General features: G+C 43.4%; 1 protein-coding gene across 2 annotated transcripts in view; it reads right to left on the bottom strand.

Moving 5' to 3' along the window:
- TRIM33 (tripartite motif containing 33) overlaps nucleotides 1-13,508 on the bottom strand; it is a 76,804-nt gene extending 63,296 nt beyond the window's left edge. For both annotated transcript variants that reach the window (XM_084611277.1, XM_084611278.1), the window contains exon 1: nucleotides 12,710-13,508. In XM_084611277.1, coding sequence (XP_084467403.1) covers nucleotides 12,710-13,271 — 562 coding nt within the window. In that variant the 5' untranslated portion in view covers nucleotides 13,272-13,508. The remainder of the gene's footprint in view (nucleotides 1-12,709) is intronic.
- Between the last annotated feature and the right edge of the window lie 6,516 nt (nucleotides 13,509-20,024).

Here is a 20,024-nt window from a genome sequence, read left to right as displayed (position 1 = left end):
CACAGTGGAATTTACTTATTTAGGTCTTGTCTACACTGCCAATGCTAAAAAACTACCTCCACGAGGGGCATAGCTCCCAGAGCTGGTGTACTGTCTACCCTGGTGCTTTACAGTGCTGAAACTTGCTGCGCTCATGGGGGTCTTTTTTCACACCCCACTGCGAGAAAGTTGCAGCACTGTAAATTGCCAGTGTAGACAGCCCTTGGTGGTTTTGGGGAGCAGGGGGAGAAATGTTGGGAAGGAAAAATCCAGCCTTGCAGAGCAACACTTTGTTGCAACATGGAGAAAACACATGCAACTGCTAGGGAATTGAAATGTTCCTTGGACCACAGAACATATACCTATACTCTGTAATTTACATGCAGCTCCACTTAAAACTTCATGACATATGTATCAGGTGTGTTTTTCTGTAAACTGACAAGAAATTTTTTTAATCCAAGAAGAACTGACACTGATTTACATTCCTGAATAATACCAGCTGGAGCACTCAAAGGACACACATCTGACCTCTTAAAAAGCAAAGAAAGGTAAAGTGAGTATGCATCTGGGGAAAGGGCAAGGAGAATGCTGCAACCTGTTCTTGGACGTATTACCGTAGGCACAATGATAGAGGACCCAAGACTGCAAGGCACTGTCACAAGTGCTTTGCATTTCTGGACCTCAAGATCCTTTACAAACAAAGCCTCAACATCCCAGTTTTATTACACCTATTACATCTAAATAGAAGATAAATTGAGGCAGGACAACAGAGTTAACATTTCCTTCTCTTTACAAAAAGAAACAATATCTTTAACAGTCACATGTGGTCAGGGCCTTGTTTGACATCTTGGCAGAAAGTTTATGTTCTCCAGCAGAACACATACCCTTCAGCATCATGCTTAGGCACTGATTCAGATGAGATCATAGCCAGAGATGGTATGGCCAGTCAGAAGAGATAGCTTTGTATCTTTTATAAGGCTTATCCAGAATTCAAGCCTGGACTCCACTGCCTAAAGATGCATTTTACTTATATGTAGTTAGGAAATTTCTTATTTTATTGAATAATGTGGCTTATTTATGTAACCTATTCTTTGTAATTATTTACACACACAGACAAGCCAGAAGTTAAAATGAATAACATTTCTTTGTATGTTTCTTCATTGTAGCACTTTATGAAAAACCAAAACCCAAGAATGTGAAAATGAAAAAAGGAAAACAAATGAGATCACACATTTTGGAAGAGACCTATTCTCAGGACTGACTTAATATAGCAAATACCCAAGAACCTTCACTTTAGAGAAGTTACTAGAATTCTTCACGGATACATAGGAGATGCCACATTAGTTAACACTGGCCTAAAGACCTATAGCTGTGTATCCAAAAGCCCCCATTTTAAGCTTCTATTTTTAACCAGTTTTTGTAATAAAATTTACCCTTTGAAGTGTCCCATGCTTGTTCTCAACCCAAAGATGAATTTTTCCTCACAATATTTAAAAAAAATCCCTTCAGTTGTTTACTTTTTTATAAGCATGATAAAAATAGTGTCACACACTTCAGGAAATATTTTCAAACACTTGTGTTCTCTAATAACTCAAACTTCCGTTTTAAAGTTGAAACTTGGCATACACATAGCCCTCTGAAGAATGAGTATTTTGCCAAGTTTGATATATTGGTTGAGATAGCCAAAATGAGTAAGTAGTTTTGCACATGTATAATATGTCATCATTTCCCTCACCAGCTTCAAGGCTCATCCAACACACATATCTGATAGCACAGGTATTTTGATGTGTGGCTAATTGAATTGATTAGACATTCAAATAAACCCACACAGGTCACTAGAATGTCCCACCATCAGCTTGACATCTAAACAAAATTTAAAGTAATTTAAAATTCTACATCCAAGTGTCTCTGGCAATATTCATGGTATTACAACTGATCTTTTAAAAAAAAGGTTTATCTTCCTTTGTAACTGTTTGAAAGACCTGCCAAAAAAGCGAAGAAGTGATATCGCACTAGATCTTAGAAAGCCCAGTTGAGGCTGGGACCCGAATGGAAAATAGCAAAACTGACTAGGTGCACAATGCTGTCAAATATATAAAGTAAACTGACAGGGGGGAAAAAACCCTCAGTTATATCAGAAGTTCCCAAAGTGTCATCAATAGATAGGGGGCTGACTGGTCACGTGGTGTTGGCTGCTCCCCCTGATTTCCAGTTGCCAAATTCATTAAAAGACACTTAGAAACATGAAATTCTCTCTCATATCACTTATTTACGTAAGCAGTTGCCACAAGGATGTTATGTGATCGTGAACAGGAGAAGCTGTTGTCCACACATCAATCAATGCAATTACTGGTGGCTCAGAAGACACTTACATATTAAAAAGTATGGGAACCTGTAATTCACAGTAATCTTAGACATTATTTGCAACACAGGTTACAAATAATCAGATTCATGTATGAAAATGTATTAAATTGAAAGAGCTCAGAAATTTGTATTTCACCAGTATAAGAAAACATACAAAACCTAAAAGAAGGAATTTCATTGAACACTTTTTAGAATTAAACCTCCACTGAATGTTTAGCCAACATTGCACACATCGCCTTCCTAATTATGCACGAGAAAGAAAGTGAGGGTAGGAGACAAATACATGCTAGCTCTGCTCAAGTTAACACCCTAAAAATAGCAGTGCGCATGCTGAGGCAAGGGCACTGGTACGGACTAGCCACCCAAGTATGATCCTAGGGGTTCAGGCAGGCTTACACACAGGTGGCTTGCCTGCACCACCAGGTCCACACTGTTATTTTTTTTGTGCTCTAGCTCAGGCAGAGCTAGCTTGTCTGTCCACCCAGGCATACTTTGAGTCAGTATCTGAGCTAAATGAAATGCAAATAAACGGAGTAAACTAATTTATAACCACTTCTACAGTTTCAATAGTCTGTTATTTAACAGAATTTTTTACTTTGCATCTTACTTTACTGAATGCATGATGCTTACATATAAGCTGACAGAACAGTTCATTGTATTTGAGTGTCACATCACATTCATATTCACATCACATTCATTGCATCCGATGAAGTGAGCTGTAGCTCACGAAAGCTCATGCTCAAATAAATTGGTTAGTCTCTATGGCGCCACAAGTACTCCTTTTCTTTTTGCGAATACAGACTAACACGGCTGTTACTCTGAAACCATTCATAACTATGATAGCTTGACACGTGCAGTCAGTTTTTGTCTTCCTTTTAAACAAAAGGATACTGCACGCATTTCTTAGAATATCATAGAATATCAGGGTTGGAAGGGACCCCAGAAGGTCATCTAGTCCAACCCCCTGCTCGAAGCAGGACCAATTGCCAGTTAAATCATCCCAGCCAGGGCTTTGTCAAGCCTGACCTTAAAAACCTCTAAGGAAGGAGATTCTACCACCTCCCTAGGTAACGCATTCCAGTGTTTCACCACCCTCATAGTGAAAAAGTTTTTCCTAATATCCAATCTAAACCTCCCCCACTGCAACTTGAGACCATTACTCCTCGTTCTGTCATCTGCTACCATTGAGAACAGTCTAGAGCCATCCTCTTTGGAACCCCCTTTCAGGTAGTTGAAAGCAGCTATCAAATCCCCCCTCATTCTTCTCTTCTGCAGACTAAACAATCCCAGCTCCCTCAGCCTCTCCTCATAACTCATGTGTTCTAGACCCCTAATCATTTTTGTTGCCCTTCGCTGGACTCTCTCCAATTTATCCACATCCTTCTTGTAGTGTGGGGCCCAAAACTGGACACAGTACTCCAGATGAGGCCTCACCAATGTCGAATAGAGGGGAACGATCACATCCCTCGATCTGCTCGCTATGCCCCTACTTATACATCCCAAAATGCCATTGGCCTTCTTGGCAACAAGGGCACACTGCTGACTCATATCCAGCTTCTCATCCACTGTCACCCCTAGGTCCTTTTCCGCAGAACTGCTGCCTAGCCATTCGGCCCCTAGTCTGTAGCGGTGCATTGGATTCTTCCGTCCTAAGTGCAGGACCCTGCACTTATCCTTATTGAACCTCATAAGATTTCTTTTGGCCCAATCCTCCAATTTGTCTAGGTCCTTCTGTATCCTATCCCTCCCCTCCAGCGTATCTACCACTCCTCCCAGTTTAGTATCATCCGCAAATTTGCTGAGAGTGCAATCCACACCATCCTCCAGATCATTTATGAAGATATTGAATAAAACCGGCCCCAGGACCGACCCTTGGGGCACTCCACTTGATACCGGCTGCCAACTAGACATGGAGCCATTGATCACTACCCGTTGAGCCCGACAATCTAGCCAGTTTTCTACCCACCTTATAGTGCATTCATCCAGCCCATACTTCCTTAACTTGCTGACAAGAATACTGTGGGAGACCGTGTCAAAAGCTTTGCTAAAGTCCAGAAACAATACATCCACTGCTTTCCCTTCATCCGCAGAACCAGTAATCTCATCATAAAAGGCGATTAGATTAGTCAGGCATGACCTTCCCTTGGTGAATCCATGCTGGCTGTTCCTGATCACTTTCCTCTCATGCAAGTGCTTCAGGATTGATTCTTTGAGGACCTGCTCCATGATTTTTCCAGGGACTGAGGTGAGGCTGACTGGCCTGTAGTTCCCAGGATCTTCCTTCTTCCCTTTTTTAAAGATTGGCACTACACTAGCCTTTTTCCAGTCATCCGGGACTTCCCCCGTTCGCCACGAGTTTTCAAAGATAATGGCCAATGGCTCTGCAACCACAGCCGCCAATTCCTTCAGCACTCTCGGATGCAACTCGTCCGGCCCCATGGACTTGTGCACGTCCAGCTTTTCTAAATAGTCCCTAACCACCTCTATCTCCACAGGGGGCTGGCCATCTCTTCCCCATTTTGTGATGCCCAGCGCAGCAGTCTGGGAGCTGACCTTGTTCGTGAAGACAGAGGCAAAAAAAGCATTGAGTACATTAGCTTTTTCCACATCCTCTGTCACTAGGTTGCCTCCCTCATTCAGTAAGGGGCCCACACTTTCCTTGGCTTTCTTCTTGTTGCCAACATACCTGAAGAAACCCTTCTTGTTACTCTTGACATCTCTTGCTAGCTGCAGCTCCAGGTGCGATTTGGCCCTCCTGATATCATTCCTATATGCCCAAGCAATATTTTTATACTCTTCCCTGGTCATATGTCCCACCTTCCACTTCTTGTAAGCTTCTTTTTTATGTTTAAGATCCGCTAGGATTTCACCATTAAGCCAAGCTGGTCGCCTGCCATATTTTCTATTCTTTCGACTCATCGGGATGGTTTGTCCCTGTAACCTCAACAGGGATTCCTTGAAATACAGCCAGCTCTCCTGGACTCCTTTCCCCTTCACGTTAGTCCCCCAGGGGATCCTCGCCATCCGTTCCCTGAGGGAGTCGAAGTCTGCTTTCCTGAAGTCCAGGGTCCGTATCCTGCTGCTTACCTTTCTTCCCTGAGTCAGGATCCTGAACTCAACCAACTCATGGTCACTGCCTCCCAGATTCCCATCCACTTTTGCTTCCCCCACTAATTCTACCCGGTTTGTGAGCAGCAGGTCAAGAAAAGCGCCCCCCCTAGTTGGCTCCTCTAGCACTTGCGCCAGGAAATTGTCCCCTACGCTTTCCAAAAACTTCCTGGATTGTCTATGCACTGCTGTATTGCTCTCCCAGCAGATATCAGGAAAATTAAAGTCACCCATGAGAATCAGGGCATGCGATCTAGTAGCTTCCGTGAGCTGCCAGAAGAAAGCCTCATCTACCTCATCCCCCTGGTCCGGTGGTCTATAGCAGACTCCCACCACTACATCACTCTTGTTGCACACACTTCTAAACTTAATCCAGAGACTCAGGTTTTTCTACAGTTTCCTACCGGAGCTCTGAGCAGTCATACTGCTCCCTTACATACAGTGCTACTCCCCCACCTTTTCTGCCCTGCCTGTCCTTCCTGAACAGTTTATAGATGTCCATCACGGTCATATAAATGCCCTAAATGCAAAACTCTATGAAATGTTATGAATGGAACTGTGTACACGAGAAGAAATTAAAAGTAACTGTTTTTAGAGCAATTATAATTTAGCTATGTTGCACATTACAGCATTCACCACTAACACAGCTGCTACTCTGAAACCACAAGAAGTATTAATGCATCTGATTACATGCACACTTCCATTTAACCCTAAGTCTATGTTTTCCTAAAGTTTTCAGAAAACTTCTCCTCGTGGGCTCACTGGCTAAGATTTCAGTAGCCTAATGAAGTCCTGACCCTTTGTGGTGTTCATAAGGGGCTAGGAGAACTCCACATTCTCCATAGTGGGATATAATCTCCTTAACAGATTGCAAATACCTCACTGAAATATTGTGAAATTCTCAGAACAACCTATCTTCTCAGGGAGAGAAGAAAATCATGGGTGCAAGAAAAAAAAAAAAGTGGATCCTAAAGTGTTAGATGTATCTCCTTTCCTGACATTTTAAGCTTTCACTTGAAAAAAAGTTTCTATTTTTCCACATTTAAAATTTCACTGTCAGAACATAAACAAGCAATTGTGCAGATGACCAGTAACCCAGCCCTGCAGGAAACTGCCTCCATCTGGACAGTAAAAACAACTACAGAAACTCAACCATTATTTAATTATCTTCAACTCACTATCAATTGTGAAATATATTAAACCCCCAAAAGTATTTCACTGAGCATTTAGGCATCACTTGAAGGACAAAGGTAAGCATGCTTCAAAGCACTCCTTTAATACAGCAGAATTGTTTTACCATCTAGATAATAAAATGGAACTCTCCCATGTCAGTCATTTTCAGAAATACATGAAAATGGCTCTTTTACACTATCTGTTTATACTCCAGGGTAGAGTAAAACCAGCCCATTCTCCCTCATGCCCCATGGCCAATTTGTGAAATTATGGGCCTATATCCTACTTAATGTTTAAAACTCCAGATCCTTTAAGGAATCTAAGGAGTGAAAAATGAGATTAACGAGCTAGCAACGGTAACAGGACAAATTTACCAGAAAAGAAAAAGTGTCACTCTACCCCACTCTTCCCAAGGAAAAAAAATATATATAACCAATAGTTTTCACTCGCCCTTAACAATCTTTTAGCGTAGGTGTGCAAAATCTTGTAAACATAATCCAAGCGTGATGTAAATTAAAATACATGTAAAATAAAAACAATGGAGCATGTAATCAGAAAGTAGTATCCTGCAGTTGCACAGGATGCTTCAGGTGTATCAGTGGGCATGGCTAACTATCAAGACTGACAGGGAAAGTAGCTGCTCATGGCATGCTAACAGGCCATATGGATTGCAGAATTATACATGAAAGAAAAGGAGCTTCTGCAAAGGTGGCAGTAATGAAAGCAGGAAAATTTAAACATTGTGGTTTACACTGCCCATGATTGCATCACACACTGCTCAGCAATGCTGTAGCTGCCTCTGGTGCAAGAATGTTCCATTCCCACAAATGCCATGATTTTCTTGCCATCTAGCTAGTTCCATCTGTAGTTTGTAGGAATATGTGTCCATTGAACACCAGTACTCTTCAAACATCTATAGCTTTCTGGTTTTACTCAGTTCCTAGGGAACCTGCTGGGCTGATGGAAGTTTGACCATGCAGTGCTGCACCCTGTCCTCCACAGCTTCCAACAGGGCTATAATACTTCCTTGTCCATGCAGTTGATGCATTTTTCAGAGCCATCCTTGGGCATCAATTTAAATACCCATAGTCAGATGAACCACAGTACTGGATGTTTACACATTTCAATTCACACATCAGTTAGGTGTCTAAGTTGCCCCGTCAAACAGGTAAGGTGTCTTTTACATCAGCACAGAATATGGCCTAGTGTTCTTTAAGAGAATGCAGGGCCGGCTCCAGGCACCAGCTTTCCAAGCAGGTGCTTGGGGTGGCATTCAGAACAGGGCAGCACTCCGTGTCCCGCGGCGGCAATTCAGCGGCAGCTCCGCCACGGCAGCTTTTGGGCAGCAGCTCCGCTGCTCTTCCGGGCGCGGCAGCAATTTGACAGCAGCTCCACTGCTGTTGCAGCAGCAGCAATTCGGCGGCGACTGCTTGGGGCAGCAAAATTGGTAGAGCTGCCCCTAAGAGAATGTTATCGGAATTTGTTTTCCATCCTTAAATTATTTATTTTCTGCAGAAGTTACTCTTTACTAATTCTCTATACTTGGGACACTTGTTTATCTGAACATGCCATTATTAGATAAAGCATGCAAAATTTGGCTTGATAATCCTCTACATCCTTTAGTACAGTACATCCTATACAGCATGCAAGATTTAGAATCTGGCCTCAGCAAAACGCCAACAGATGTGTCAAAATCCTTCAAATAAGATTTAATGAACCTTCATTTTAAGAACCTTCATTTTAAGATGGACCTTCTGATACCATTTGCTAGAACATTTGATGTGTTCTCTACTGTTTTCCAGTATACCCCAAAGATATCAAATTCAAGTTGTGCACTCTGCAAGAGCACAAAGCACAGAATGAATGAGGACTAAATTAGTGCCTTCACATAACAATATGGGACAGATGTATAGGCAGTGTCAAGAACAGGCAAGGTTAAGGTGGACCAGCTGGCAAACAAAGGGTGAACTACTGTATTAATTGGTTTATACTCTAGTTGAGAGCCTCTGATCCTTTCCAGACTACTGTACCCCTTTCAGGAGTCTGATTTGTCTTACGTACCCCCAAGTTTCACCTCAATTAAAAACTACTTGCCTACAAAATCAGACAAAAATACAGAAGTGTCACAACACATTACTAAAAATTTGCTTGTTTTCTCATTTTTACCATACAAATATAAAATAAATCAATTGGAATACAAATAGTTTTCTTACATTTCAGTGTACAGTAGATAGAGCAGTATAAACAAATCATTGTCTGTATGAAATTTTAGTTTGTACTGACTTTGGTAGTGCTTTTTATGTAGCATGTTGTAAAACTAGACAAGTATCTAGATGAGTTGATACCCCTTTGTGTACCTCCACGTGTACACATAACCCTGATTGAGAACCACTACTGTTTAGATCATAAGTACATAGCTGGAGCTCTGCAGCTCAGTGTGTATTTCATACCATGTGCAGACCATATACAAATATCTAATGATGTTTCTAACCTAAAATTCTTCAAACCTGCCAAAAGCACTCATTCTGATTGAAGACTAAGGCCAAACCAAGTTTTATTAAAAAGAAGCAGCTTGAGTTGCGAACACAAATGTCAGAAAAGTTTCAGTGATGAAAAGAATGACACTGTTTTAGAGCTGTCAATTAATCGCAGTTACTCATGCGATTAACTCAAAAAATTAATCGTGATCAAAGAAGTTAATCGTGATTAATCACACTATTAAACATAATACCAATTAAAACTTATTCTTCAATATTTTAGAATTTTTTCTACATTTTCAAATATATTGATTTCTATTAAACATTTGATGAAGTGAGCTGTAGTTCAGGAAAGCTTATGCTCAAATAAATTTGTTAGTCTCTAAGGTGCCTCAAGTACTCCTTTTCTTTTTGCAGATACAGACTAACACGGCTGCTACTCTGAAACAGAATATAAAGTGTACAGTGTCCACTTCATATTTTAATTACAGATATTTGCACTGTAAAAAGATAAACAAAATAGTATTTTTCAATTCACCTCATAAAAGTATTGTAGTGAAATCTCTTTATTGTGAAAGTGTAACTTACAAATGTTGATTTTTTTGTTAAGTAACTGCACTCAAAAACAAAACAATGTAAAACTTTAGAGCCTACAAATCCACTCAGTCCTACTCCTTTTTCAGTCACTCAGACAAACAAGTTTATTTACAGTTACAAAAGATACTGCTACCTGATTCTTATTTACAATGTCACCTGAAAGTGAAAACAGGCATTCGCATGGCACTTTTGTAGTTGGCGTTGCAAGGTATTTACGTGCCAGATACGCTAAACATTGGTATGCCACCTTTATGCTTCGACTACCATTCCAGAGGACATGTTTCCATGCTGATGATGCTCATTTAAAAAAATGTGTTAATTAAATTTGTGACTGAACTCCTTGGCGGAGAATTGTAGGTCTCCTGTTCTGTTTCACCAACCTTCTGCCATACATTTCATGTTTCAGAGTAGCAGCTGTGTTAGTCTGTATTTGCAAAAAGAGAAGGAGTACTTGTGGCACCTTAGAGACTAACAAAATTTATCTGAGCATAAGCTTTCGTGAGCTACAGCTCACTTCATCGGATGCGTTCAGGTGCCACAAGTACTCCTTTTCTTTTTGCATATATTTCATGTTATAGCAGTCTCGGATGATGATCCAGCACATGTTCGTTTTAAGAACACTTTCAGAGCAGATCTGACAAAATGCAAAGGTGGTACCAATGTGAGATTTCGAAAAATAGGTACAGCACTGGACCCAAGGTTTAAGCATCTGAAGTGCAATCCAAAATCTGAAAGGGACGAGGTGTGAAGCATGTTTTCAGAAGTCTTAAAAGACAACACTCCAATGCAGAAACTACAGAACCTGAACCATCAAAAAACAAAATCAACTTTTTCTGGGGGCATCTTACTCAGATGATGAATATGAACATGCTTCGGGCCACTCTGCTTTGAACTGTTATTGAGCAGAACCCGTCATCTGGAAGGACGCATGTCCTCTGGAATGATGGTTGAAGCATGAAGGGACACATGAATCTTTAGCGCATTTGGCACGTAAATATCTTGCGACGCCAACTACAATGGTGCCATGCAAACGCCTGTTCTCACTTTCAGGTGACATTGTAAACAAGAAGCAGGCAGCATTATCTCCTGCAAATTGTAACAAAACTTGTTTGTCTGAGCCATTGGCTGAAGTAGGACTTAGTGGACTTGTAAGGCTCTAAAGTTTTACATTGTTTTATTTTTGAATGCTGTTATTTTTTATACATAATTCTATATTTGTAAATTCAACTTTCATGATAAAGGGATTGCACTACAGTATTTGTATTAGGTGAAATGAAAAATACTATTTCTTTTGTTTTTTTACAGTGCAAGTATTTGTAATCAAAAATAAATATAAAGTGAACGCTGTATTTTGTATTCTGTTTTGTAATTGAAATCAATACATTTTAAAATGTAGAAAAACACCCAAATATTTAAATGGTATTCTATTACTGTTTAACAGCACAGTTAATCGCACTTAATTTTTGTAATCGCTTGACCCTACATTATTTCTTATTGTTGAATACTGATGAAAATAAACAGCGTTTTACAAAAAGTTGCATTTAGGTGCATTTCATTTAAATGAGCAAATTTTTTTAAACAGTTGTAAAACTGGAAAAGGGGCCCTTTCATGAAAATGTTCCCAAGAGTGTTCCTTATAACCAAACCAAAATAACTATTTATAAAAACTGCTTTTAAAATGGTAATTTAAATATCTAAAAACCTGAAAGTTTCAAAACATATGCTAACTTTCAGTTTTAATCAAGTTTAGAAATAAATCCCATTATGTATCCCAATTGAACATGGAAATATTATACCAATAGACACAGCATTTCTAACATGCACATGCAGATTCTTCTAGAAAGAAACCATGTAGTAACCAGGATTCAAATGAAGTTAAGTTCTCCAAATTGTTGTTGGCATTCACATTATAACTACCAGAGACAAAATTATTTGAGAAGACTAGCCAAGAAAGTTTTCAGGTCTGTTTAACTACAAGGCCAAGACTGTCATCTTCCAGGAACATACAGTATGAGTGTCATATGAAGTATCACATAGGTCATTCAAAAAAGAAAAGGAGTACTTTTGGCACCTTAGAGACTAACCAATTTATTAGTCTCTAAGGTGCCACAAGTACTCCTTTTCTTTTTGCGAATACAGACTAACACGACTGTTACTTTGACACCATTCAAAAAAAGAGGTCGACATAAGAAAACCACCATACATAATTACATGAATTTTGCCATCCTCATTCCATCTAACTGTGCCAAAATGGATGACAACACAAAGATGCAATTTTACCATGACTGTGAATGAACAGGTTGGCAAACTAAAGGTAGCCCAAATACATACTTATTCCTTCCCAAACCACCTTTTAAACCAAACATAAAATTACCAGAAAATCAGTATTACAGCATATTCTTAAAAAGATCGAATCAACAAAATACATCCAATCAACGGCATAAGGGTGCCTAGATTTTAATTCTTATCCTACACCACTGCTTGCAAACAAAGACTGTTCCAAACGGAACTAAATTAAGACAAAACTGGGGGAGGGCTCCATGAAGCTCTCTAGGTTTCTCAAACGAGTCTATTTTTCGAGACTATGCGTGGGTAGTTCCCAACAGAGCTGAGCTAATAAGCCCCCAAAGGCTCACATGCCAGATTCGGGACTCTCCCTCTGCTCGGAGAGGCTCAGCCTGACCGCCTCGGCCCCCAAGTTCACGGCACAGCGGCAGCGCCGGGTGCCCGGGGAAGGCAGAGAGCGCTGCGGGAGTCGCTCCGCAACCGGGCGCGGGCGCTCCGCTTCCCAGAGAGCGCGGAACAATTCGGACTCGCGGAGGCTCGGCGCTCCCGGCAGCTCGGACCCCGGGCCCACGCCCAGCCCGGGGCTCCGGGGCTCGGTCCCTCCGGCAAGAGCCCAACCCCGACCTGTGCCGCCTGTCGTGGGCAGGGCGCGGAGCAGGCCCCCGCCCGGCCCCGGCCCCGGCGGCGCCGGGCGAGGCGGGCCCCGTCCCGCCGCCCGGCCTCACCTTGCTGGATGTCGCCGTTGGCGCCGCCCGGCACGGGCACGCTGAGCTGGCGCTCGGGCTCGGGCAGGCAGCGGCGGCAGAAGGAGTGCAGGCAGGGCAGCAGCTTGGGCTCGGCCTCCCGCCGGCTCTGCAGGCTCTGCGCGCACACGGCGCAGGTGTCCAGCAGCGACAGCGGGCCCGGCGCGGCCGCCGGCAGGGGGGGCACTGGGCTGGGGCCGGGGCCGGGGCCTGCCGCGGCCTCCGCCTCCGCCGGGCCCTTCTCGGCCGCCGCCCCGGGACTCTCGCGCTCCTCGGGCGGGGCGACGGCGGGCGGGGCGGAGCCGGAGGGGGACGCGGCTGCGGGCTCCTGGCCGCCACCGTCCAGGCCGGGCTCCGCGGCCCCCTCCCCGCCGCCTCCTTTGTTTTCCGCCATGTTTCCTCCTTTGAACCCGACTCCCCGCTCCGCGCACGCACAGCTCCGCGCCTGCGCCCGCACGCCCCGCGTCACCGGGCTCCCGCACACGCTGCGTGCTCGTGCCCGGTAGGTACGCGTTAGGCGGTGCAGGGGCGGGGCTGGGCACATGGCCGAGCGAGGCGCGCACCCGACACGCCGCGGCTACAGAGCGCGGGCAGCGTGGAGCGCGCGGCCGACACGCCACTTCAAGGGAACGCGCACAGCGTGCCGAGCGTGCCCGCGCCTTTGGAGGGAGCGCGTACGGCATGGCCCTGGGCAGCAGCGGCGCGTGCGCATAGCGTTCCTCCCTGGCTGGAACAAGGAGGCGCCGTGAAGCTGCTTCGCTCTTCGGCTCGGCCTCAGCTGCGGCGGAGAGCGGGCGGGGCAACGAGGGGCGGGGCTTCCTTTCCTCTCCGCCAGGCTCCCCTCTTCGGCCCGACTGGCTGAGCCGTGGCTCCCTTAGGGGCTGCAGCCAATCAGCTGCCCGGGGTGGAAGCAGGCTGCCCGGCCGCGGCAGAGCGCGTGAGGGGCAGCGGCGCAAGGCGGGCCCTTCTCCCCTCTCCAGCCGTGCCGCAGCCAGCTCCCGCCCGGCGCGGGTGGGCAGGGGCAGGGGCAGGGGCAGGGGCAGGGGCCGGGCCCGGGGCCGGGGCCGGGGCCGGGCCGGGCCATGGGGGCGGAGGGGGAGAGGCTCTTCCCTCAGGCCTGTCCCCGGGGCGGCTGCCCGCCCAGGCCCTGGCTGCCGCCTCCCGCCTGGCCACCCCAGGCCCAGCCCCTTCGCCCCCAGCTCAGGGGCGTCCCTAAGCCGCGCCAAGCGTGAGCGACTCAGGGTCGCCCCCCAGCAAGGTCTGACCCTGCTGCGGCCACTCCGCTGAGCGGTCAGGGCCAGCGGCTCGAGGCTGAGGCCGTTACCCCCGGAGGGCCCGGTTTGTCCCTGCCAGGGACCCGAAGAGGGGCACCGTTACATTTGGTGTCGTTGTCGGTGGCCACGCTCATCACAGCACCAAGAAAAGAAACCAAACCCAATGGCCAGCATCCCCCTGTCACCTCACACATAGGTGGGTGACCTACTGGCCATGCAATCCATCTTGCCCTTCCCACGGTGGCCGGCCGAGATAGTGGCTAACACCATGACTAATCCTTACTAGTTGCTAGTGTAGCTGAACTGGAAGCAGGTGGTGCTGGAGTTCTGAGGGTTCAAATGCTCCTGCTCACTTGAGATAGGATGTTTAAAAAATACATATATAAAAGTTAATGTAAGGATCCCACAGTAATTATTGGAATGAATTGAGATGCAACATTGTTTTCAGAAGCGAAGTTGGACGTTCTGTTAAAAAAAAAGTGGCTCCCTGTTTAGCGTTTCATTTTGGTGAATTGAGGCTACCCCTTTATGAACAGGATTGGGTTCTATATTGGAGGTTGAAAGCAATGTGTAGGAGACAGTGCTTGTGTAAACTCCAAAAAGGATTTTGGAAAAATAAGCTGAAGCCAAACACCAGACCATACAGAAACCAAAAAGAAGAGCTTGAATCTAAAGGAACAGGCAGTACCATGACCCTCAACACCCCCTGCCTCATGAACCAGCAGTTGAGAGGAGTGGCAAAATTTAAAAGTTGCCTTTTGTTCACTTTTTTTGAAATCATAGATAAGGTCATTCTTTTTGGGTCTTTCAGTTACCAAGTGAATAAGTTTGGGGGCCAACTACAGGCCAAGCCATGTATGTATTGGTTTGTCTATCTTATGAGCCCAGATAAACTTGGCAGGGAGTAGAAAAACAATTATTCCTCTTAAGTAGTTTCTCATACCTATTCATCTCTCCCCTGTATTCGGCTGAAACCTAAAAGGTCTCATTTTGTAGAGAATGATAAATAGTGTGAATTACCATGGGTCAGTTTGACCAGTTCCTTATTTCTTATAAATTACCTCCTCATTTGAGATATAGAACTTGTTCATAGATTACAAGATAATTTTTCATTTGCGTTTTATAGTTAATAATTTTGTGTCAAAGAAATCACAGTAATTGTCTTTTTCCTTTTTCAAGCTGTATTTTGTTATACACCTAGTTTATGTGCTCATTTGATTAAAATACTGTTTACTGTTACTGACAACCCCTATTGTCTGTGGTGAATTAATAAATACTAATTGGTTAAGAATAAGCAACAGACCTGTTTTTAAGATTACTATCTGAGTTATAAAAATAATTTACTGGATAAGTACAGCATTGAAATAGTGGGTTGTGGTACCTCATCACTAATCGAAGTGATAAGCATTAAGAGTTAGTCTAGAATAAATCAATCAAAACTGTTAAATTTAGGACCAAAACTGTAATTTGCTACTCAGTTCCTTCCTGCTTGTATCACAGTTTTCACATACCCCACCAAGTGTTTCATGTTCTCCATCAGCAGTCAGCCTTTTGTTTTCCTGCTTACTGGTTCAGATTAAGTTTTTCACAACTTCCTAAAAGTAGGTGTGGTTGTACTGGCCTCCTTGCCAGCAGTCTGAGGCTTCATAAAATATTCATATTGTGAACAGGCTTTGGTGACGGGTTATTTTGCTGTTCACTTTTAAATAAAGTATATAGTCATTTCATTACATATCATCTTTCTGCTGCACATTAATAGCAACGCAAATGACAATCATACAGAAGACAGAAAATTAAAGAGAACAAACCATAAGACTACATACAAAATTAGACAAAATACAGTTCTGTCTTCATATCACCATGCAGATATTGTTTGAAAGAAGCAACTACAAAGTGTAATGGGGCTATACTGCTTGTTCCAAACAACACGCATTAACCAACATACACCAGTAACACTAGCTCTGATTCCTGACAAGTTCTCAAAACACATTTTTCATCCAGACCCATCCCCTCAGTATGTCACAGCATGGATGCTGGCTGGTTAACCAGAGTGGAAAGAAGCTGCTCTGCTGATATTTTCAACATTCTAATTCAAAGCATAAAAGATTCCACAAGACTGACAGTAAGTGCAGGACTAGTTCATGTTATCTTCCAGTCCTAGAACCCCTCTCCTGCCTGAAATCTCAATGTGGTTTCAGCTAGCTTGATGGGTTCCCTGAGTCCTTGGCATCATGCTTGCTAAACTACCTTTTAATAGAGATAGTGATTGCCACTAAAAAGGCTATCAGCCCAAATGTTAGGGAAGATGCAGGTACTTGTGGCAGACGCACCATACACTGTCTTCCACAGGACCTCAACAAGAATTTTTACCCAATGTGATCTCTGACTTCATCTAAACCAGATGACCCACCTTATCTGTGTTCTTTCCTAAAATCACATACCGAACAAGGGGAGGCTAGGCTTCATACCTTAGATGTACTCAGAACTCTCTCCACTTACCTTGATACAACCAAAACAGTCAGGGTCTCTCCTAGACTGTTTATTGCTTCTGCTATTGCAGATAGGGTTACGGGTCAAGCTACATCATCCCAAAGGCTTTCAAAATGGGTCTCTATTACTATGTTATAAGCTCACTGTAGGGCTAATTTAGCTGACATGAGTAGGCCCAAGTTAAGACAAGCCCAAACAAGTAATTGCTGACACCACTAGCTATTGTGAATATTTATAGTAAGTATGGGAAGAGAGAAATTAACACAACTAACTATTGTAGGTGTGTTTATAGTAAACCAAATAGGCAGGAACACAATGAACTGATAAGTTTGCCTTAACTAATCTGCAAAGTGATTTGTCCTCATATAGAAAAAGTATAGCTATAAGTAGCTAGGAAAGATGTGTATAAACTGTGTAGTGTGTGACATGAATTGGGATTATGGCTCATCCTGTACCTAAACTCCCAGCACCTTCGTCTGGCCAGCCTGGGCAAAGAGCTGTTAAGTGCCTAATGAAGTAACCTGAGTGATGAGCTGGATCTGAACTGAGTTTTTTGGATCCTAGAGAACTGGATAAAGTCTTTTCCCAGAACTGGACCAGGTGTTCTGGATAAGCCACATGGAAAGGTCTCAGAGGGAATCCCAACACTAGCTAGTTTAGAAACCTACCCACCAAGTCAGGGCAGAGCCCATTTGACTAGGGCGCAGGCTGCATCTGTGGTTTCTTTGAAAGGTTTTCCATCTTTGAAATCTGCAGGGCACCTACTTGGGGATCAGTACATGCATTTACAAAACACTATTCCCTCATTGAGGCTTCCCAGTTGGATGCCCATTTTGGCAAAGCTGTCTTACAATCACTGGTTTTGTAGATTCTGAGCACCCACCTCCTCCACATCAAGTCACTGTTTGTTAGTCACCTAGAGTGGAATACATATGGAAGAAAGGATACCTACTCTATAATAAATGTGGTTCTTCAAGTTGCATTGTCAATATGTAATCCATCATCCAGCCTCCTTTCCCACTACTAAGGAGTCTTAATTCCTGGATTCTGATTCTCCTTGGCAAAGGAACTGAGGGAAGGCTGGTCCTACTTCACTCTGTATGCCCTTACGGGTGGGGAATGAGGGCAATCAAGGCACAGGTGTGGCTCCAACAGACACCGCTGAGATCAGAATCTTTTGGCAGAGCACATGACAGCCAGGAATGGAATACATATGGATAAGGTAAGAAACTTATTTTTGAGAGACTTCTCTGCTTCTCACAAGTGTCACAGCATCACTGGCAATACATTACATAAATTTCTCTAAGCAAATCAACTGGGGCTTGCAAAGGATGAAGATCCCAAAACGATGTGTCTCAGAGCAAAAACTTACCAAGCTGCCTGATGTGATTTAGGGAAATTTCCTCCCCTCCTATTCAAATGATCACAGTTCCATGGAATTGTGGTGGGGCTTTCTATTAAAGAGGGCTCCCTATACTTTTACACTGACAATCACCTACTTCTCCATCGAGCAGCCAAAGCAGCAAGGTGTCCTGTTGATTAACACAATGAGATAAAGACTGCATTAAAGAATGCTTACGTTTGAATTTAAGATAGGGTCACATTGAGGTGCCAACCTTCCTTTGCACTCCCTCACCCCAGCATACTGAAGGACCCTTACTGGGCACTATATTTCTTCGGTACTTTATCATAAGTCTCCCTTTCCCATTCACAAATACCCAGGGTATAGGAGGGAGCCTGGGCTAAAGTTAACAGGATACTGGACATGGCAGTAGGTGCACATTTCAGTTATGCATATGGACGTAAACAAAACTGAGTACCAATTTTTGTTGTGTTAGTACAATGCCAAGTGTAATGGGGCCTAGTCCCTGACTGGGGCTCCAAGGCACCGCTGCAATACAAATAATTTTCAGCAGTAGTTGCCATATAAAAGCAGAGCCCTGGCATTCAAAATACCACCATGAAAGCCAAATTTTAAAATGCCTAGAAAGAAAAGGACTTACTTGTAATAACATGTGTGCAATGATTGTGTGTGTGGCTATCAGGACAAAAAGGAAGGAACAGCATCACAGTACCTGAAACTTCAGAGTTACATTTTGTAGCAGGAGCATAGTATTTTGGTATAAGGTCTGACCATTTCATTATATCCTAGAGTGCTTGGGACAAACTGTGATTAATGTAAGACACTCTTCATAAGATTTCAAGAGTGCTAGTTCTGAAACAGAAACAGAGGGACAAGCATAGCAAATACTTGGGTTTGAGTAAGCAGCAAAGAATCAGTTGTAGAAATGACTGCATTAGACTGATCTGAGGCAGTGAATTCTGTATTTTAAAACTGGTAGAGGGATGGGTATCTATCCCCATGAGGGAAGCGTAGCTACCTTTGGCAACTTAGCCAGTGATCTAGTATAAAATTTTTCTCTATCAGGTAAGTTGACTCACAAAGAGCAGAGCACGTTGTTCATTTAAACTCCTGGTTTAAGAAACTAACAACATGGATATTTTATATTAATCCACTGTAGCTGGATTTTATGTTCATATTTAGAATTGGAGGTGACATGCAGATTAAGAGGCAACAGGAAGCAATTCACAGCTGTAAGGGATGAGGGCAGCAGGGGACCACACTAGGCTACCAGTAGGAGAGAAGGTCAGGCTACCAGTAGGAGAGAAGTCACACCAGGCTTCCAGCAGGAAAGCGATATTCTGACAGCTATATTTGACATCATCATCCACATGGCAAACAAAGATCTAGCCATTACACTGGAGTCTGTGACTGATACAAATAAAAATAAGGCAAGAATTTTAATCTCTTTAGAAGGCTTTAACTGTAGTAAGAATCAAATATATTTCTCTTTTTGGTTCACACATAACTGTATCCTGTTTATTACTAAGGGAAATCTACTCAGTCTGAATTCAAGATGCACACTTGCTATTAGAATATGGCCATTCATTCCTTTAGATTAAGTACATGCTCCAGTTCCTCTTACAGAATGGCCTAGTGACTTGCAATAAACTATTAACGTTAACTTTTCTTGCACTGTCACTAGTCAGGGTTGTTTCTTCCTTCTGTGCCATGATATCGTATGTGGCTGAAAAATGTTGGACAGCATTTTGCCCTTTGGGTAGTTGCAGCAAGATCTATGGCGTAATTTAAAAACTGCACCTAGAACTATGGACAGGTGCCTTATACACTGAAAAAGATAGTCTAGATGAGAGAAAGAATGAGATCAAAGCAGCAAACCCTAGATCTGCCAGACAAGCCAAAGTGCCAGGAAATGCAAACAACAGCTTTTGCAAAGACCAGCAAAAGCTCCTTCTAAAGGTCATGGAGATAGAAACCACAGCAATGAATCCACTCTCATTAGTAAATTCAAAACGTTGTCTCAAGAAAGAACTTGTTCCATCTATGGCCTTGATAATATCATGCTCTCTAATGGCTCTTATGAAATGAAACATGCGTACAAGCTTAAGGTACCTACATGAGGTTCAGTATCTGACAATGCTCAGATGTTTACAGCTATCAGAAGCCAAAG

The sequence above is a fragment of the Lepidochelys olivacea genome, assembly GCF_965140295.1.
Source record: "Lepidochelys olivacea isolate rLepOli2 genome assembly, chromosome: 21".
Taxonomy (NCBI): Eukaryota; Metazoa; Chordata; order Testudines; family Cheloniidae; genus Lepidochelys; species Lepidochelys olivacea.
The sequence above is the reverse complement of the archived record's forward strand: the minus strand, read 5'-3'. Positions and strand labels throughout refer to the sequence as shown.